This window comes from Camponotus vicinus, unplaced genomic scaffold (assembly GCF_025532165.1).
Source record: "Camponotus vicinus isolate PSW18456_S1 unplaced genomic scaffold, iyCamVici1.0 SCAF_6, whole genome shotgun sequence".
In the NCBI taxonomy this organism is placed as follows: Eukaryota; Metazoa; Arthropoda; class Insecta; order Hymenoptera; family Formicidae; genus Camponotus; species Camponotus vicinus.
This window is the reverse complement of record NW_028141978.1, coordinates 13,539,070-13,562,449: the sequence shown is the minus strand read 5'-3', so window position 1 is coordinate 13,562,449 and position 23,380 is coordinate 13,539,070. Positions and strand designations below refer to the sequence as shown.

Here is a 23,380-nt window from a genome sequence, read left to right as displayed (position 1 = left end):
AACTCTGCCTATATGATAATGCAACAATTACAAAATCATTTATTGATGACACTTGTTAAAATTTTTTTTAGATAAAAACGTTCATCAGAAATAAGGTTGAAAAATCCCGGTATCCTTTTGAAGCTCTTCATGTTATTGACCACAAGATAGAAATACGCCGGTCGGAGATCAAAAGACAGATAAAATTTCTTCAATCTTTGTTTACCAACTAAAAATATAAAGATCTATAGTGTGTCGAACTGTTTAGAAACCAAAAATGTAGCATAATTGTTTTGGATAAGATATATGAATTGACGTAATTAATCAGTATTTTCATATAATTGTTAATAGTTCTTTAATTGGTTTTAATTATATGTTAAGTAATTTTCATATATATTGACTTTTTTGTAATTTAATGTTTGTATATAGTTAATTATATTTATGTAATATTTATTACAAATACATATATGTATATATATAACGTATATATAACGTATAAATAAATATAAATATATACATATATGTATATATTTATGACATTAATTAAGTATTCTTATATATTTTTACTTAATATTAAAATTTAGTATTAACTAAATTTACTAAATATGTGTATTAAACTCAAATATTTTTGTTACTCGCTATTATATAGTATTTACCATTATAATTTTTAATTTAATCCAAAAAATGAAAAGTAGGTAAATAATTACACTTTATATAATCTTTGTAAATAATGTTCTTCTTAATCTATGCTTATGTATTACGAAAGTATAATACTTAGCATATGTATATAGGAAGCTCAATTAAATATGTTATTAATACTGCACGTATCCTGTATTTTTCAATAATCGACCAATGTAGTAACACTTATTCGATACTAACGAATTCAAAGTTGTGTGTTTAATTCATTATAAATATTGATGATCTGTTGAGAAAGGAAATGTTTCTTGACATTTAAATCTATAAATTTTGATCTTTAATCAAAGTAGACCAAATTGAAAGACGACGAATATTCTTTACATTTTTGAAATAAGGAAGTTAAGAAGGAGTGAAGAAATGTAAATTAAAATTTGTTTAATTTTTCTCTCTTCTTTGCTATGAAGAAACACAGCTAAGCAAGTATAACATCAAAATATGCAGCCGTTTTGTTGGCTCGTTTATTGTTTATAAAATTAAAATAAGAAATAACATAGAATAGAAAATTAAATCGAGATTGACACATGAGAGCCACAGCACGGTAATTGAAGCGCAGGAAAGAAACAACATTTCCTTCTTTTTTATTGTTAGTTTATTTCGAACTCAAAATTACAATAATAAAATTTTATAAATTTATCGATTGTGGCTACTGTGCATGACGATGAATGCCGTTCTTAACCTCTACAATTAATAATGTAGAATTGGTTCTATGTAGAAAAATGGATCTTTAGCCTCTTATTAATCTAAATGACATCAGGGACCCACTTAGCTTATTAATCTAAATGACGTCAGGGCCCTACCCGCTTATTTTATTATTATTACTAACTTTATAATTGCAAGTAGCTGCTTACACTGTCACGCAATAACACATGAGAAAAAATTTTTTTACAATTAGGTTAATTTAAAATATTGTATCATGTTCTGTCCTTGTCGTTACCAAATATACATATGATATAAAATACGTTTGTATATTACAGAAAATTTTATTTTGTCATGTTATATGATATAAATCAGTTCTATAAAGATAATTTAAGATAAAACATATTTTTAAAAAATAAAGATAAATATGAAATACTTGATAACTTACTTGAATGTTCACATCATATCAAAGGTTACTATAATTAGCTAAACCAAACTTGATAAAAAACAGGAGAAGGCTGCAAAATAACATCTTAACTATTGAATGTTAAAATGCAGATGAACTCATCACTATGTTTCCTTATAATATCGATGCTCTATTAGACGGAGTGGGGGTAGATTTCTATATAATCTGAGTCTCGAGAATCCAGTCTCGCTGTCGAGAACGAGCGGGAGTGAGAGCAGATTAAAAAGAAATTAAATTGAGTTCACAAATTGTTGACGATGTGCGGTGGAAGTTTTGCATTTTGGTTTTGCGTAGTTTTACTTTTCAATTCATCTTCAAACACTCCGCGAAACTTCACAAGTGACAACGAAGAGGATAACATATCGAAGGAGACATATAATCATACGAACTTTATTAGAAACAAAACGAATAATAATAATAAAAATCACATCGTTCCATACGAAGAATGCGGCAATATTACTTGCATTCAGCTCTGTTGTCCGCTCGGTGATCGCTTGGTTGACGAGAATTGCAATGCTAGTGAAAATGAATATGTTTTCCCAAACATATATAGCTACTCGAACAATTCGATACAGAGGGGAAATAAGAAGGTGGACGAACTTTTTCCACTAATCGTTCAAAATCCGTGCCAGGAAACTATACGTTTTCTTCATTATCCGGACAATTATCTCAAGTACGACAACTGTATGTTCTTCGCAAATAGCTCTCTGTATCTTCCTTATTTCGACATATTTGTCGAATCAACATCTTATTGTTTGGCCGTTGTGGATCATAATCAATTTGCTGCAATTATCTGCCAGGAGGATTTGATAAAAGCGTGTAAAACGTGTAAACGGTTAAAAGGAAAGAAAAAGCAGTTCGAATTCGTAAATAAAATATACGAAATAAGCTCTTCATACGAAATAAGCTCTTTATTTGTGAGTTGCCGTATAGTGTCTATATTGTGTTTGCTGACAACATTTGTGGTGTATTCTATACTGCCGGAGCTGCGTAATATGCACAGTTTCATGCTACGCAAATACTGCAGTTTGTTATTTTTCGGATACATAATTGAAACTATATGTTTCCAATCATTCTATCTAATCGACATAAGAGATATTTCATATATCATCTGTGTTATAATTGGTACAGTACAATCAAATCATGTAATAATGCAGTCAATGCAGTACATTAGTTCTTTTATTAATTTTTGTACCAAAAAAATATTTAGGCGAAGTAATTTAAATTTTATTGTACGTTAAAATATAATAAAATATTATTTTAATTCTTTTCACTATTAATTCTTGTGTTTATACAATTTTAGTGTATCGTACATTAATAGAAGTACATTGGTATTTAATTTTTATTAATGTTTTTACGATAAAACTTGAATGTACGATACATTAAAATATTATAAACAAGAATTAATAGTGAAAAGAATTAAAATAATATTTTATTTTACTTTAACGTAAAACACAATTTAAATTAATTCGCCTAATATTTTTTTGATAATATTAATTAATTATATTGTTTTCTGTGATAAATTCTTACTGTTAAAGTTAAAAGAAAACTTTTTATAATATAATACAGTTCTTAATGATATACAAAATACTTGTCAATTAGTGACATTTTAAAATTGTTTATTTTATTGTTGCAGCTTTAGTCAACTATTTCTGTTTTATCTCAAGCTTTTTCTGGTTAAGTGCAATGAGTTTCGATATGTGGTGGGCATTTAGGTAAATTGTTTATTATATATATATATATATATATATATATATATATATATATATATGTGTGTATATGCTATACTTTATCTATAATATAAATTTATTTATATAAGATTGTGATTGTGAAGATTTTTTATACGACGCGAACACGATATGATAAAATATTCATGTGTGATATGTATAAATAATACATTCAGATTATGTCTATAACAATCGATAAAGATAAAAAAGAATAATGATTTGCATTGACCAGAAAGAATATATCGTGTCTTGTTAATTGGTACTATAAAAATAATTATTTGGCTTGAGAAACGATAATTTTAGTGCAGATATGACAGGTACACAAGTTGCATTTCAGAAACATGTACATTTCTTTGTTGGAAATTTCTAATCTGCTTTTCTTAAAACAAAAAATTGATGTGTATTTTATAAGCATTCAATTGTTAAAGGAAAAATAATATATTATTAAAATAACATATTTTAAATTATTAATAAAGTTATATTTAATTATAAAAGAAATTCATAATATAATTTCAAAATTCATAATATAATATTACTAACCTGTTTGTAATTTTTTATTTTTTTAAATTTTATAAATCCTAAGCCAATATCGTTTAAAATTTGTTTTTCTTTTTTTTTATATAATAATACAAAATACTCAAGCTTTATAACGGAAATTGATTTCTCATTTTTTTATTAAACACTTTGCTAAATCAAAATTAATCTAATGTTAGTAAAATATCGATATATTTCAATATATGGTAATATTTATTATTTTGAGAAATTATATAGCATGAATAATTTTTTATCGTTTATATAAAGCAGACATTCAAGATATTTGATGGAAGCATATTTATTTTAATATTTGCATCGCAATTTGTTTTATTTGTTACTAATTAATTGTAAAATAAACTCTGCATTTCGCAGAGATTTTCGCTTGTTACCAGAATGCAAGAGAGCGAAACAAGATAGAAAAAAATTAATATATTCTATCTTTGCTTGGGGAGGTCCCTTCATTTTTATTATCATTTGTATTATCATGGATTTCGTTCCCAACGTGCCGAAAAATTTCCGACCGGAATTTTGCGTTGATAGCATTCGGTTTCATGGTGAGTGTATGTCACTATTAACATAACTCTATTAACAAAACATTTAATTAATTAATCCTTTGAGAATTCATCTTAAAAATAGAAGTATGTTCTTCTGTTTTATTTGCAACATGTGATGTAAAGAAGTTTATTATTTATTTTAGAGAATGCGGCGTATGGATTGTATTTTTACGGGCCGAAAAGTGTCTGTGTTATTAGTAGCACTTGCTTATCTATTTACACTGCATTGAAAATTATGCGTTATGAAAAGGACACATCCCGTCATCTGACAGATTCAGAAAGCAGATTTTATAATGACAACAAGCGATGGTTTGTACACAAACATTTTTATATCAATGTATTATCAGTCTTGTTTAATAATAAGACATGTGCCGCTGTATTCACTTGTCAACGGTATTGCTTTTAATAAAATCAATTGCTTTTTTGATCATATCCGATACAAAAGAAAGAGAGGGATAATCATTTTGAGACTTCTTTATTGGCGACAATATATTTTCATAAATACGAGCTCACTTGTACAAACACATCGTTGTTTTCAATTTTAATTTAAGTTAGTAGTATTATTATATAGTTATTTATTATATAGTTATTTAAATATATTTAATAATGGGAAAATACTTATGATTTTTTCGAAGGAAATATTTATCTTTATGAAACAAATTACTTAAAATGCGTCCGCTCATAACATACTTTTAGAATCAAATTTATCATAACTTCAAAAAATATAAAAGAGATATATTCATTTGCAGGTTAAATCTGTATCTGAGACTGTTTATCATGCTGTTTATCATAATGGCCATAAATTGGATTATGAAAGCAGCGATAAACTATTGGCCTTTTAATGATGACGCTGATAATGATTTGGTGGTTAAACAGTCGTACGTCATACGTAGTATATATGTGATGGATACCATGCAAGATATCGGTATGTTCATCATATTCGTGTGTAAGAAGACAATCATGCGACAGCTATTGAAGCGTTTCTGTCCGAATTGCAAATGTTTTTCCAAAACTTCGACATGAAACGGTTACAGGTTTGAATAACTGTACCATGTCAATTTTTTTATGGAAAAACATTAATTATGGAAAAGCGAACCGTCACACAAAAAGTTTGTCTGAGAATATATAATCTTATATATATTTATCCTTGTCAAGATTAGAATATCTAATTTGATATGTGATGCATAAGTGTGTACATTTATGTATCTCTGATATATCTCTAATTCCATTAGATGTGTTTATCTCATATTTTTATTTTAATTTGTACATATTTAAATATGATGTCAGTTGTTTTGCAGCAATTTAAAAATTATTATTATTTATAAAAAACAAATTTTATGCATTATTATAAAATTTTTACGTATTACTTTCTTCGAAAAAAAAAAATTTTTCAATAATATCCTAATCGATTTATAGAAATTAACATTTTTGGCAAACTTAATGTATAAAAAAGAACGAGAGCAACAGGGAGCGAGAGAGAGAGAGAGAGAGAGAGAAAGAGAGAGAGAGAGAGAGAGGGTGATATTACAGATAATATATATAAATAACTTATAAAGAACATTTTTCCAAATTTAAAAACATATAACTACCAGAAATATATGCATAAACAGGTTTAAAAAAGAAAATAATTTAACTTTAAAAAAAATAAGTTGAAATAGATATATGAGTGACAAGATAATAAATAACAGACTTTGGAATAAGTAGTAGATTTTGAAATAAAACAAATATATTCATACCTTCCTCTTTCATGTATTACATTGTATTTTGCTAAAATGCAATATAACGTACAGGATATTGTGCGATAAAATTGCAGTCTTGTTTTATAATAATTTTTGGAGATAAAATATTTATCGCTAAAAGAACGCTACAAGGTAAACAGATATAACTTGTTAGCGAAAGCATGAGAAATAGTGATAAACGTAACAAAATTATTTTATATCATGATTATGCAAATTATTTCAACTCTTTCTGTCACGTATCAATATTCCATTCTTTTTAAATACTCGTTAAAGTGATCTGTAACATTAGAAATGTGTCAAGATAACAAAATTAAAGCAAATTCACTCAATATTGATGTACCATGTAAGCATGGCTTACATGGTACATCAATATTGAGTGAATTTCGTAATTCATCAAACATCATATGCATACTTATGATTTCTTTAACAGCATTCGCCAACGCTACATACACAGAAAGAAAATAAGTGTCAAATCAAAACTTATATACTTAAACTAACGCATTCATTCCCAGTAAACACGCAGGACTCATTTCCGTAACAATTACATAATGTTCTATATGTATATATTACAGATCATTAAAATGAAACTATAACGTATCAGTTATGTCAATAACATAATGAATCTATAATTCTTACATAAAATTGTTATGTAATTTTGTCGTTACTTTGTTATGTAATATGTATGCAATTTGGTGAACGTAAATGTGTACACTCTAAAAGTTTCGTTAATGCTACGTAACTCTAACGACACAGTTGTAACGTTATGTTAAATATGTAACATTTATGTATTTTGGTGAACGTAAATGTGTATACTCTAAAAATTTCGTAAATGCTACGTAACTCTAACAGTATAATTGAAAAGTAATGTTAAATACGTAACATTTATGTATTTTGGTGAATGTAAATGTGTATACTCTAAAAGTTTCGTAAATGCTACGTAATTCTAACGATATAATTGAAACGTAATGTTAAATACGTAACATTTATGTATTTTGTTGAACGTAAATGTGTATACTTTAAAAGTTTTGTAAATGCTATGTAACTCTAACGATATAATTGTAACGTTATGTTAAATACGTAATATTTATGTGTTTTGGTGAATGTAAATGTGTAGACTCTAAAAACTTCATAAATGCTACGTATCTCTAATGATATAATTGAAACGTTATGTTAAATACATAATATTTATGTATTTTGGTGAATGTAAATGGGTACACTTTAAAAACTTCATGAATGCTATGCAACTTTAACGACATAATTGTAACGTTATTTTAAACATGTAACATTAACAGTATTTTATTGATGTGAATGTATACATTTTTGTTTAAATCTTGTAAAAAGAATTCGTAAAAAGAGGAGAAATATGCAGAAACAAGAAAATGAAAGATTTTGAGAAAGAAAAGTTGCGATATATTTATATATAATTTAAAAGCGATAACCCGGTAAAAAATTTTTCATGTATATTCATGCAGAATTGAATATAATTGTACAAAACTATATATAATTGTGCAAAAATATGTATAATTATAAATGATAGAGTACAGGACATTATATATATTTATATATAAATGCAATAACTGTTACATATAATTATATATAAGTGCGCATTTTGCATACTTATATATAATGTTCACAATGTTTTATGTATAATTATATATGGATTTCTGTTAGTTTAATATATAATTATATATATAAGTCTTGCGTCATATATCAATATATATAAGTAACAAATATAGTTCAGATACAATCATGCATAATTGTATACGATTCTATATAAACGAGAAATTTTGATCGAAATGTATATGTATCTTTTCCTCAATGCACTCATGAACAACAGATAGGTGAAACATTTTGTTTTGTGCTTAATAACTGTGATTGGGATATACTTATATGTATACACATTGCAAAAGATCTAGATACGATGTCAATAAATAAATAATCATAAAATTATCTCACTGTTGATATAAATAAATGTAAAATAAATTTTCTTCTAATATTATGCTTTCTATAACCGTTTCGCTATTGCTTTCAGGTATATATATATATATATATATATATATATATATATATATATATATATACAGGGTGGACCATTTTAACCTTTAATGGAGAATAACTCGAAAACCAAGCCCGGGAGAGAAAAATGTTTCAGACAAAAGTTGTTTGGTTTCGAGGGGGCCATAAGATGGTATCATTGGTTTGACCTTGAAGAGTCATTTGAAGGTCACATGAAGGTCACTTTCAATTTCTTAAATGGAACCTACTATTTGTCATTGCATATTCTTGTAGCTTATCTCGAGAGCTTTCCAAAACACTATAATTAAGTACCTTTTCGTTAAGTACTTTTTGAGTTATGAGGCTTGAAATAATTTCTTAATTTTACATAAACCGTAAAATATCTTGTAAAATATTCATTTTTCGATTATCTTACCTTAATACTTTTATGTACAAAATAATGAGAGGAATCAATTGGTGTAACGAAAACACATAGTTGTTTTTAAGAAAAAATATGGAATTGTTAATTGCAAATTACATATTTTTTCTTCAAAACAACTATGTATTTTGAACATTGACCTGACATTAAAAAAAAAATTATATTCGTATATTTATGTCGAAATTTTATTACTTTCTTAAAACTGAATTTGTTTCTTAATAATAAATTTGGTTCTTAAAATAATTTATGGAAAATTATATATTTGCGCTAGTTATAACATATGTAGATAATATATAACACTTAAATTAAATGAAGAAGTAGTCTACCACGTAAGGCAGTTGGCTCACAATCCAGAGGTCCCGAGTTCGAGTCCCACCAAGGTAAGTGTGTTTGCCAAATACGAGGAAACATTTAATCCATTACAAAAAACGCTAATTTTCAGATAGAATCATCATATAGGCTGCATCTTAAAAAACAAACGTAGTTAAAAAAAGTAATAAAATTTCGAGATAAATATACGAATATAATTTTTTTTTATGTCGGGTGAATGTCGGAAATCAATGTCGGAAATCAATATATATATATATATATATATATATATATATATATATATATATATATATATATGTATATATATATATATATACACGTGATTACAAAGGATATTGTACTGTATCTAGTTAAATGTAAGACAATAAAAATGCGATGTAACACTTAGTAAATAATTTGTAACAGAACAGTGTTTACTATGTTCTGTTACAGTGACGTAATTTTATATATAAATTTTATGTATTTATTACGTTTTATCGGTTACCATATTTATTCTGTAAATGTTACAGAACAGTGTTTACTATGTTCTGTTACAATTACGTAATTTCATATATAAATTTTATATATCTATTACGTTTTAATTTTGTGTCTATTACGTTTAAATTTTATGTATTTATTATGTATTATATACAAGCATAATGTTGCTGACATTTCCATCTAAACGTTACTTAATCGTGGACATAACAGTTACCACAACAGCGAACAGCTGTTTTGTGAATGTTCTGTAAAAGTTACAAAACAGTGTTTATTGAGTTGTTTCGTATATTCGCAACAATTTATAATTTTCTTAGAAGAATTTAATAATTTTAAATTTTAACAATATTATAGTCTTATTTTAATATTGTAATTGTCACTTCAAGAATATATAATTATTTAATTCTACTTTAAGAAAATTATAATCAAACTAGAAAATCTGGTAAGAAGGCTATAAAGAGCCAACGCAGTTGTGAGGCGTGAAATTTTTTGAGGACGTTCACTTCAAATCAACAATCCATTCTTCTTCAGTATAAATGATCTTAGCGTCTTTATTATCAAACGTTTCGTACTCAATTCGAGTCTTCTTCAGTGATTCCAATAACAAAAATTACAACAGGAATCAAATGCAATAATACTAAAAACGCAATAATAGTGACAAATGCGAAAAGAGAAGTTACATAGTCACATACATACAAAGTCGCGGAGAGTTCCACAAGCCCATCAAGGCTGGTCCAACACAAAAGAGTCCAATGCAAGCAACACTCAAATTATAATCTTTGATTTAAAAATGTTATTTTCTATCTAACATTGTTCCTTTTCCATTCAAGAAAATTAAATCTTAAATCATAAGAATATATTTTTCTTGATTGAACTATATAAAATAACTTCATTCAAGTAGGCAATTATTCAAGCAATTATATTTTTCTTTAATTAACGCAATATAATCTCATTTGAAGATTTCCATGTTAAAACTAAATATATTTTCAAAACAAGAATGTCCTTTTTTTCTGTGTATTTAGCTTCCATTGTGGAAGTAGATATAGACTTTTGTTTATTCGATTTCCATGAAATAGCGTTTCCTCCTAAAAATACTACCATTCCGCTGTAGGAATGCCTATCGTCCAGGTCTGATGCCCAATCTGCGTCACTAAATATCTCTATTTCATTATTATCTATGCTATATGTTAAAACTTTATCTTTTGTCGTAGCTAAATACTTCAAAACTCTTTTAGCCTGCATCCAATGTATCTTTCCGGGATTTGAAATAAATTGTGATAATTTTGTTGTATTTTGAGTATACAGGGTGTCCCATTTTAAATAATACGCTCAAATATCTCCGAAACGGTGCTTTAAATAAAAAAATGTTTCAAACAAAAGTTGTATGGCTTGAAGAGGGCTATAAGATGGAGTCATTGGTCAAAAATTACTTGACGGAAAAATATTTTATTATAGTGTTTTGGAAAGCCCTCGAAATAAGCTATAAGAATATGCAATAAAAAATAGGGGGTTCCGTTTAAGAAATTGACGGTGATCTTCACGTGACCTTCAAATGACTCTCCAAGGTCTAATAACTGCCACCATCTGATGGTCCCTTTCAAGCCATACAACTTTTGTTTGAAACATTTTTTTATTTAACGCACCGTTTCGGAGATATTTGAGCGTATTATTTAAAATGGGACACCCTGTATATAATATGTCTGGACGCGTCGTAATATGTCTAATGCTACGTACATTAAAGAACCAATGAGTTGCCTATATGGTACATTTCTCATTTCTTCTTTTTCATATTCATTTGAAGAACTATCATGTCTTGATAACTTTATACCTAATTCAACGGGTGTTTTCGTTGTTCTACATTCATTTATGTTGTACTTATTTAATAATTTTTCTATGTTTAACTCTTGAGATAATTTTATGTTTTGTTCGCTGTAATCTATTCTTACGCCTAATAAATATGATACTGTTCCTAAGTCTCTTATTTCATATTGTGACATCAACAATAACTTAACTCTCTCTAACTTATCTATGTTCTTAGTAAATAACACGATATCATCTACATATATAGTTAATATAAGATCATTCTCATACATGTATACGCAATTATTGCTTTTCAATCTTTGGAATCCGTTTTTAGTTAGAAATATATCAATAGTATTATTCCAATTTCGACCGGATTGTTTTAATCCATAAATCGGTTTCTTTAATTTTGCTACTTTTGTACCTGACTCATCATATCTTGGAGACAGTTTCATATATACAGGGTGTCCCATTTTATTTTTGTCAGTCAAATATCTCGATATTACTTAGAGTTAGAAAAAAATGTTTCAGACAATAGTTGTATGGCTTAAAGGGGGCCATAAGATGGTATCATTAATTTGATCTTGAATAGTTACTTGAAGGTCACCTTCAATTTTTTAAACGGAACTGCCTTTTAAACTTTTTATTGCATATTCTTGCAGCTCATCTCGAGAGCTTTCCAAAACAGTATAATTAAGTATTTTTTCATTGAGTACTTTTCGAGTTATGAGGCTTAAAATAATATCTTAATTTTACATAAACCATAATATATCTAGTAAAATATTCATTTTTTTTCTGATTTGTAAATAAATGTTTATTTGAATAGATATTAATTTACAAGTAACGAATAAAATTTTATCGCATAAAATCTTATCCTTATCTAAATAAAATTTTATCTAAATAATGCCCAACATTGTCATATATTGATATTGGAAACATCTGTATTATGATGACCATAACTGTTATTAACACCATGATAAACTAAACAAAAATATGTAGATTAAATTATCTTGCAGACAATGAATTTATAATAAAGATTATAAATTAATTGCATCTAAAACTATTTCATAAAAAAGGACAGACACGGAAAAAAAGAATAACATTTCTGTGTGATTAATTTATAAAATATAAATTTTCATTACATAATTGAATATAATAATAAACATGTAAAATGCGATAAAAAAGTATATAAATAATAATTTGTAACATAATAATTTATAGTATGATAAAATAATATAATTATTGATAATAATTTATAGTATGATAAAGTATAGTAAGAAGATAATTATATAGAAAAACTAACTTTTCTCAGAAGATCACTGCCAAAATAGAAGAAACCCAATCCAGTGAATTTTAGTGGATGGTATATCATATACAATGTAAACTGATAAATCTGTACGAACAGAATTCTTATGCACATATACACATATACAGAATTATTATTATTTAAGCAATTTATGTAAAATATTTTTTTGTATTATAAAAATTTTATTTTACTTCGTCACGAATATCAGCATATCGGAGAAAATCTGTTAGTTGATGAATAATTCTTTCCATTTCATTAGCCTAAAGAAATAATCAATATTTTATTAATAATAATAATCAATTACATATGTAATTATTAATATGTAAATATATATATATATATATATATATATATATATATATATATATATATATATATACATATATATATATATATATATGTATATATATTTATAGCGGTTCACATAACTGTTAACATTTTAACACTTTCAAGAACTATGAGATCAATTTTAATGATTTGATCTTGAATTTTTCCAGATAGCAAGCACACGTCATTTTGACGTTCCAAACTGGTCATTTTTGGTCATATGTCGTCAAAATAAATAATTTGCTACATGACTTTATATTGACGTCTTGATATAACATTATTTTGACGTCATATTTCAGTTATAAACTAACGATTATTTTATTATTAATATGATTAGATAGTACATCGATCCGATAAAAAAATCTTTTAAAATTTTTTATATAAAATAACTTTCGCGATCAGACTTTAACAATTTTTCTTTCGAGGCATGCGTTTATCTGTGTACGACTCATGTTGCTTAACCACTCAAGTACTCATTAAATTAGTGCACAGTGAAAATATTAGCTATATCAATCGAGTGTAATTAAAGTCCCAAAAAATATACACATTTCTTTTATAATACAGTTGATTGGCAAAATATATTTTTATAAAACGCAGGCAACGAAAGACATTATTTGTTAAAATATTATATGATATTAGAAGTAAGTTTATTTACGTTTAAATAAAATAATAATAACAAATATAAAACTTATGATCTATTTTCTTACCATATTTGCGTTTAACAACGTTTTCGAATAAAGCAGTTTAATCAATCCGAGATTCTTCTGAAGAATAGAATGGCTGTAATTGTTCAATGTTGCTCTCGAATCGGTTAATCTGTTTTATTGGACAACGCTATTAAATACATTATTATGCTAAGAAAAAGACGTCAAAATATGGTACATTTTATGACGTCAAAATGCGGTATATATCATGACGTCAAGAATCTGTGACATTAGACCGTCACTTTTACATCATAAAAACGTCAACTCGTGACGTCAAGAATAGTCAATGAATGACTAATTTGAAACGTCAAAATGACGTGTGCTTGCTACCTGGGTTATAAATCACTGAGCCTTTAAATCTACGTTAAGATCTTCTTCCAAACACAAAGCGCAACTTTAAAATCTCAAATGAATATAAAATAAATATTTTTCGTAATCTGTGTCTGAAAACAAACAATTTTATGAGTTATGTGAATCACTTTGTATTAAAAATTTACCTTAGCGCTGACATGTTCGCAAACATAATTTAAACAAAAGATCCTAATCCCATATAAGAATAACCATAATTGGATATCAAGCCAATATAATAGTGATAATTGTGAGAGAAATTTCGTTTGTCCAAGTAGATAAAAAACTGCACAAAATGTTGCGAAACATATCATATAAGTTATCATTTGCATAGTCATCTGTATGCCAAATATTTCGTTTAATTCGCGAGAAATTCGACACAATTCCAAATGGAGATGCCTTTAAAAAAACAAGATTTATTAATGAAGAAACATAGAAAAAACACATTTATATAAAGAAAAGAACTGTTATGTGATATTTGGATAAATCGAATTCCTCCACCAATTTTCAAATGTACTAAATGTTTTAAATCAAAGTTATTAAATTTATTAGTTTTATATAATATCCAGAAATTACAGATATATTTGAACAGATATGTGTGTCGATTTACATTAATGTCCATAGTATATGTTTGTAATAGTTAGTACGTATGATATATCTATGAGTCAATGCAGTGTTTTTCCACGTGCATCGCAACCCATATTCCTGTTTTATTAGCAGACATCTCATGTGCTTGTTTACTTCGTCAAATCTGATACCAATATACCTGTGTTAATGTAAAATGTATTAAAATAAAAGCACTTATATATAGTCTAAAATATATCAAACATAAATTATTATGTCTACCTATTAAGAGAAAATTTTTATATAAATTTTCTATATTATTTTGATATTAAAAATTATAAAAATGATCTATGAGAAAAAATTGCGAAATATACATGAATAATAGCTGTCTTAAAAACATTTTTATTTTGAAAACATTATATATTGTATTTGGGAAAACATTTTAAAAAATATTATATTTTTGTCATATAAAATATTTTATACTTTTTATCAGTATTATGCGCTCATACACACAGACACACATATATATTTAATTTGTAATATATATTTAAAGCATTAATTATTTTTATTATTAAAATCTAGTAAAATAGATATATTTTGGATACAATACTAACCATAGAAGAGTTACAAATAATATATCCATAAATGTGTTAACGTGGATATGGTGGTTTATAATACAAATGAAAATTAAGACGTATTGTTTTTCTATCGTTTTCCATCATATCATATCATTCATATTGATTATATTTGTAGACACTAACCATCCAATTAACAACCGTTTTGCATATACGTTCAATTTGTGATATACCTTTGGAGTGCCTAATTTTTCTAACGTGTTGTCTACAGCAGCAAGTCTTTTTATAAATATCCAAAATCTCTAAACAATATTAAACGAGAACAATATTAAGCAGTATTCAGAATATATTTAATTTTCTATTTATAATGTACAATATATAACTTTGCATAAAAACTGCATCCATTTTACACAAAATATAATAATTTAATTATTTCCATTATTAATTTCAATATTGAGAATATGTATACACGTGTGTGCGCGCGCGTGTGTGTATGTGTGTATATACGTACCTTGTTATAATAAATATTCGTAATAATAGATATGATGAGGATCAAATAGGAAATCAGTACAGCGGTTACATGAGAAGTTTTATAAAACCACTCTTCTATTTTAAACTGGATTATTAGGTAATAAAATAGACAAGGATAAATAATCCAAACTATCAGATTATAAAAAATATTTAAATAAATTTTCTTTGGCAAGTAAGCACCAAAACCGAGAAGCGACGAAGTCAGCAGCAAAGGATATAAAGCTTCTTCTATAGTGGTCGCCATAATTACATTACCTCCGCGGTTTTTGAAACGAACTGACATTACAAGTTTGTACAAATTCCTTTTTATCGGTCCATGGTTCACTTATTAAAATGATGGAATCAATTATAAAGCAATTAGAATAATGGTATATTAATTGAATTGATGCATTAGCGCTACTGCATCATTTAATACCTTTAATATCATATGCACAAGGAAGCCGATCGATTTTACTGAACAATATTAACGCCAATAATTAGCAAATGGCTTTTTTTATAAAAACAGCTAAAATATTTATATTTTTATTAAAATTGTATGAGAAATAATGATTAAATTTCAATATTTTTTTTAACGAGCTTTCGTATCTTCATAAATTCATAAATCTTCATTTTAATCATGTACACATATTTTAATAATTAAAAAATTTCATATAATATATAAATTTGATCTATCACAAATTTAAAAAATTTAATATTCCTCTCTAAAGAAAGGCGTGCAAAGTAGAACCTCGAATATATCAATCGAATATATCAATTATTACTTCTTTCTGCGATGCTGATTGGTTGTCTCGATTTACGTTTTGCATTATATTTGGAACATTAATAATTTGACAATTTAAAAGATTAACAGTTTGATAAGTATTAAGAGAAACGAAAAATTATAGTTAATATATTTACATATTTTATATATATATATATATATATATATATATAGTTAATATATTTACATATATATATATATATATATATATATATATATATATATATATAAAATATGTAAATATATTAACTATAATTTTTCGTTTCTCTTAATAATTATCAAACTGTATATACATATATATATATATATAAGATGTATATATATATATATATATATATATATACATAAAATAAATGACGCGTATAGTGCGCTAGTAGTATCTATTAACATAAATTTAAAATTAAAAAATTCTTTTAGTTATAGTATAATTAAAAAACTTATGTTGATCACTATCAGTTGTTGCATATCACTCTATTTTTTACTTTAGTATTCTTAAAAATATCATGGTTTTCTATTCAAGCATTAAATATTTAAAAAAATAATTAAAAGTTTAATTAATTTTGTTGCTGAATTAGTCAGTACCAATTGTTTCATTGTCAATGAAACTTTCTGTTTAACTATTTATATAATAATTATATATATATATATATATATATATATATATATATACTTTTATATACATAGATTCCAAACGACTCCTTCAAATCAGAAAATTTCCTTGATGGCTCGTCGTCCTTGGTAATCTCATTTCCTCCGACTCGAATGAACACATGCATATTCTTCTTTTGTTCGTTTCGGAAAGAGAAGTTAAAATCATATACAGTATATTAGTTTTATTAAATCTAGTGATATAATTAAAAGTGGATATAATTAAAAACTGTAACTACAAGAGATAACAGTGTTAGAATAAAACTGTTCTTTCGAGATTTCGCCGAGAAAAAAATAATAATTCCAGCTGATTACATACTTGCATTATATACTTGTGTAACGCATATTCTTTCAATTAATGTAAAGACAAAGTTATTCAAGTCATTCAAAGTTATTAAAGTTATATAAACGTAATATGGAATTTTTTAATTATTCAAAATTCGGAACTTAAAATACATAAGATATAATGGACATTAAGTTCGTTTGTTTTGAAAATTTAATTATTTTATATATTTTCTATGTTCTCAGAAATTTTTAAATTATAATTTATATATTAAAATAGACATGTATACAAAAATGGACACGTATAAACGTGAAAAACGATTCTCCTCGAAGATTTCAAATGTAATGACTAATCTTGATTGTCACAAGACAAAATCAAAGTACATGTGTTAAAAAATAATCAAAAGTTTTTGAAAGCAAATATATAAATCAAACGTTCATGCATCTCATTTGTTTTTTTAAACTGTACGTTCTAAAAAAAAATAAAATAGTACGACAATGTGTAAAAATAATTTTATGTTTTGGTATTGTTTGTTTTTTCTCCTTGTTGTTTCGTCGTTAAAATTTCAGCAAAATTTTACGAACAACGAAGAGAAAGATGACAATTTGACGGCGCTGAACGCAAACTCTACCACAAATTATGGTCGAACTGAAAAGCCACGATATTATTTGTATGAAAGTTCTATTAAAAATATTCAATATATCGATACGCAGTACAAATATCATATTAACTTTAAGTATAATGATGACAATGATAACTCAGTGCATTATGAACTTGGCATGCATACAGAATCATGAGGATCATAAGCAAATCTGTGCAATCTCGTAGGAGTTCAACGAAGATTATCAATAAGAAAAACTTCACATCATGAGAAATTTATGAAAATTTCATGAGACTCGAAGACTGGAACGATTTTATGTCGCACGAGTTCTTTCAAAATTCCAGTAAAAATAATATTGTTCCATACGACATATGCAACAATACAATCTACATTATCAGTTATATTGTCCTCTCGATAATCGTCTACTTGATAATAAATATTGCATCCGTGGAGGAAAATATCTTTTGCCGAATGTGTACGGATATACGAACGATTCGTTGCAGAGCGAAAATAAGACAGTAGATGAAGTGTTTCAACTGGTTGTTCACGATCAGCCAGGAAAATCGCTTCTTGTTACCCGAGGATTACCAGTACGATTACAGGATTTTTGCCAATGGTTTTCTTTATTTATCTTATTATAAAATATTTGTCAAATCAACATCATATTATGTTCTAGAGGCTTCTAACGAGATCTTCAATACGATAACTGATAATGATACCTCGATCGATGACATAATAATCATATATGTGAGTTTCCATATAATGTTTATATTATTTTTGGTAACGGTAATTCTGATGTATTCCATATTATTAAAACATCGAAACATATATAACTTCAAATTATGCAACTACTGCGGCGTCTTATCCCTTGCATACGCAATTGATATTGTTAATATTCGAATCAAAACGGATATTATACAAAATCCCGTTTGTATTACAATACAGTATATTTAAATTACATAACTGCAATGCAATAAATATATTTGTCATGTATACAGAATATATTCGGATATTAATTTCTTTAATAATTTGAATATGATTTGTTAAAATCTTAAAAACATAGGAAATAATGATAAATTAAATTCAATTTTAGATGCACTTTAATATACAACTAACTGAAATTTCCTTCAATAAATATCTTTTTTATGTTTTAGAATTTTACAGAGTTATGTCTTGAATCCAAATATTATTTAATTTCATATCAGTATGTATTTATTAAATATATTAGTACAGTCCCATAAAATTTTAGTACAAAAAGATAGAATAAATCTATTTTTTAACGGAAACGTAGTGGTGAGTTCATCTACATTTTAACACTCAATAATTATAAAATGTTGTTTATTCCATTTTTGCAACTTCTTTAAGTACTTCTGTTTTTTATCAAGTTTGGTTTGGCTAATTATAGTAACCTTTGATATGATGTGGACGTTCAAGTAAGTTGTCAAGTTTCATATTTATATTTTTATTTTTTAAAATTTGTTTTATCTTAAATTATCTTTATAGAATTGAATTATATTATATAGCATGACGAAATAAAATTTTCTGTAATATACAAACGTATTTTATATCCTATGTATAATTGGTAAAGACAAGGACAGAACATGATACAATATTTTAAATTAACCTAATTGTAAGAAAATTTTTTCTCATATGTTATTGTGTGACAGTGTAAACAGCTACTTGCAATTATAAGTTTTGTAATAATAGTAAAATAAGCGGGTAGGGCTAGATCAGTCCCTGACGTCATTTAAATCGATAAGTTCTTCTATAACAATTATAAGTTTAAAATATAGAAATTTTATTACGATTTGAATTAAATAGTTTTTTGGAAATTTGAAATTATTGCATGAAAATTTTCAAACGGTTAATTTCTATTTTGTTAAGTCAATTTTTGGAAGCAAAAATAACTAATATTTCGCGATATAATATAACAAATTTTCCTTGAACATCTTTCCCATTTTATTTCTTTTTATTCCTGATAGTTGACAAGTGCAAATTGACACAAAACGAAGACAGTAAGCATTTCACCAAGTTACACTATAACTTTTTAGCAAAATAGATTTTTAATTTTCTTTTCGAAAATTTGTTTCTAAAAAATAAATTAAACTTGATTAATAGCATTTATTTGTTATTTTCACACAAAGACATTTAAATGCACAATTCAAAGTTGTACAACTTTTTAAAGAATTTCATGTATGTATGTATATGTATATATACTTGTTATATATACTGTTTACAGATTTAATTCATATCTGAAGCTATTTATCGTATTGTTTATCGTGATAAACACAAAAATGGTTCATGAAGGCAGTGCTGATTGTCTGGAAATAGTACATCAAATTTACTCGTATGCTATTAATTTGATGAACATTGTACAGAGTTTCTGCATTTTTATCATATTCCTATGGAAGAAGAAAGCTAAATGGATGTTACTGAACGATTCGGCAGCAGTTTGTTTCCAGAAGCTCAATGCGTAATAAATGCAACGTCGAGCACCTTCACATCAGGAGAGAAATCCATGTAGGAAAAGATGAATTCTTGCAAACAACGGAATTGTCATACAAACAGTTTATCCGATCAGACTGAACTCTAATGTCTCAAAAAAAATGTTATCAGATATAGATCGGTAATCAACGGTTAATCAGTAATGGAATATATCTCATAATTTTTTAATCGAGGATTAACTTTACGATATTACATGTGTTAATGTTTTGTCTTGATCTTCAAAGCTCAACCCCACATTTCACGTAGAAAATTTTTCGATCTCTCTTATTATTTAATAATTTGTGCTTTAAAAAATTTATTTAAAAGCTTTTTTAAATATATTTTACAATCTAAGAGATATTATATGTACTTTTTAAATTTTTTGGGCATTATCTACTATTACTTCAAAAGTTATAATGAAATTTTATTATTTGTTTTGTAAATGTAAAATACATACTTATTATAGTGATGTGATTATTTATTACACTGTCAACATTTTTCAACACTTTTATGTCATAAAAGGAATGATAGGTCATTCCGATAGGATTTTTTTTGTAGATTACGAATCTGAAACCCAAAATGTTCCATCACGTTACGTTTTTGACGTCAAAAAATAAAAGCCCGTTTGCTCTATAACTTATGGACGATTGCTCCATAACATTAAAATTTAAGGTTCAAGCTTTAATTTGAGCCCACGTAAAGAATTCTATCACGTCCCATTATTTTGTGACAAATCTTCAAAAAGTACCCCAACGGATTTTTTTACCGTTTGGCTTCTTGTTTCTCAAAAACGTGATGGAACATTTTGTGTTTCAGATTCGTAACTACGGGAAAAATCCTATCGAAATGACCTGTCATTTCTTTTGTGATAAAATCAATGTTAACTAGTGTTATTATATCAAATATAATATTACAAAAATTAATAAATATAAGACTCGAAATATAAAATTAAACAAAACAGTTATAAAGGCAATACGAGTCGAGTGTCGATGTTATAACACATTTATTTATAATACAATCAAATAAATATTGATATTAAAAGAATACAAAGAGAGGATAGCGAACGTTTCGACCCTATTTTTGGGTCATCTTCAGCGCGAAAGTATATAATAAGAGATAATATAATGAAAAATTAACAAAGTGTTTTATATCGGAGTCTGTTACAAAGGGTGCTGTCTAAAGCGATAATAAATGTCTCGGTATCTCATTATCTTGACGATGCCTATGTAAAAACAAAGGACAAAAAGTAAAATAAGTTAAATAAATAATGTAAATAATATGAACAAAGAAAGAAAAAAGTAAGAATTAAACATGAAATTACGAGATTGAAATGTAGATTTATTAAAAATGATCTAAATAAATATAAACTGAACATAAAGTAAAAAAAAAAAAGAAGAAAAAAAATTAAGTTATAAAGAAAGAAAAGAGTACTAAGAATTAACCATGAAAATTACGAGATTGAAGTTATTTTAATGTCAATTTATTAAAAATGATCTAAATAAATATAAACTGAACATATAGTCAAAGAAATAAAAATTAAAAAGATTAAAGGGATAAGAAGTTAAAACTACGGAAATAAAACTTACTTCCAGGCATCGAAGATAATGACGCGCCGAGGAGACGAATAGAGACAACTTAACATCTCCGAAGACAAAGATCGACTCGTCTTTAACGGATAAATGTGACTTATATATAAACGGTAAAGAGAGTCAAGTAATGTATAAATGTACACATACGCAAAGTCGCAGACCTATTTGTTATGATAGAAACTGTGTTAAATTTTTGGCAAGTTGTTGACAATGTTTAAATAAATTTCTGGTAAACGTTCAGTATCCGTTTGCAAATTGAGATCATTTTTTTGCCTTTTGATATATAGCATTTCGGAGATCAATCTTTTACTCAAATATGGTTCCCGATCCAAAACCTGAACGCCATCCCAATCAAAAGTATGATCAAAACCAACCCTGTGACTCGTGATGACTGATTGAGAATTAGTGTTATGTCTAATGTGACTGCGATGTTCGTTGATTCTGGTATGCAGTTGTCTGCAAGTTTGTCCAACGTAGGACGCATCGCAATCCATGCAGTTCAATTTGTATATGACATTCATAGAATTGGAGGTAGGAAGAGGATCCTTATGAGCCCTGATGAAGTTTTATTGATACTATAATATGAGAGTCGAACATCCAAATCCTTAACGATATGTTTAAAACGCTCGGAAATTGAAGGAACGTATGGTATCGTGAAATAAGTAATGTGATCATTTGTGTTTATGACCTGGGTATTATTCACTAAGGAATTTGATTTGAAAAGGTGTTTCTTAAGGCGGTCAACACATGTGTGGAAAATAAAATTTAAAGGGTATCCATTGCTTAAAAGGATGTTGATAGCCAATTTAATATTCTTATAATGGAAAACAGGGTGAGACAAGCGGAAAACCTTGTCTATTAAACCAATTACTGTGCCTCTTTTTTGGCAAAGAGGAGTTGAGATAAGAAGTGTAGGTATCTACCGGAAAAGGTATCTTTACGGTACCAGTCAAAAATTATAAAATTATTGTCGGAAATTAAAGTCACATCTAAAAAGTTAATTTTATTGTCTACAGCAATTTCCATTGTGAATTGTAGACGAGGATGGAAAGAATTGAAAGTGTCTTTAAAAAAAGAAGGAGGAATGGCTAACAGAACATCATCAACTTACCTTAAATAAAAGGGGGGAGTAAACTTTAAGGAAAGGAGCTTTGTTTTCCAAATCCTGCAACACTATGTCAGCTACAATAGGAGACAAGGGGGAGCCCATCGGCGAGCCAAAGGATTGCTTGTAAGTGATGTCGTTAAAGGTGAAAAAGGATGAATCCAATACAAACTTAACTGCTAAAAG

At 26.7% G+C, this 23,380-nt stretch overlaps 1 protein-coding gene across 1 annotated transcript; it reads left to right on the top strand.

Moving 5' to 3' along the window:
• The first annotated feature begins 1,978 nt into the window (after positions 1 to 1,978).
• Positions 1,979 to 8,281, top strand: LOC145973603 (G-protein coupled receptor Mth-like). Its single transcript, XM_083103130.1, has 5 exons — positions 1,979 to 2,902; positions 3,414 to 3,492; positions 4,411 to 4,592; positions 4,736 to 4,901; positions 5,342 to 8,281. Exons 1-5 carry the CDS (start codon positions 2,035 to 2,037, stop codon positions 5,613 to 5,615), a joined length of 1,569 nt encoding a protein of 522 aa, XP_082959256.1. The 5' UTR covers positions 1,979 to 2,034; the 3' UTR covers positions 5,616 to 8,281.
• The last annotated feature ends 15,099 nt before the right edge of the window (positions 8,282 to 23,380 follow it).

Bases quoted from the DNA above. Each gene is read 5' to 3' on its own strand.
- LOC145973603 (XM_083103130.1), top strand. From the start codon at position 2,035: ATGTGCGGTGGAAGTTTTGCATTTTGGTTTTGCGTAGTTTTACTTTTC. The intron at 2,903-3,413 runs GTACAGTACAAT...TTATTGTTGCAG, and splicing joins TATCATCTGTGTTATAATTG to CTTTAGTCAACTATTTCTGT. The intron at 4,593-4,735 runs GTGAGTGTATGT...TATTTATTTTAG, and splicing joins TGATAGCATTCGGTTTCATG to AGAATGCGGCGTATGGATTG.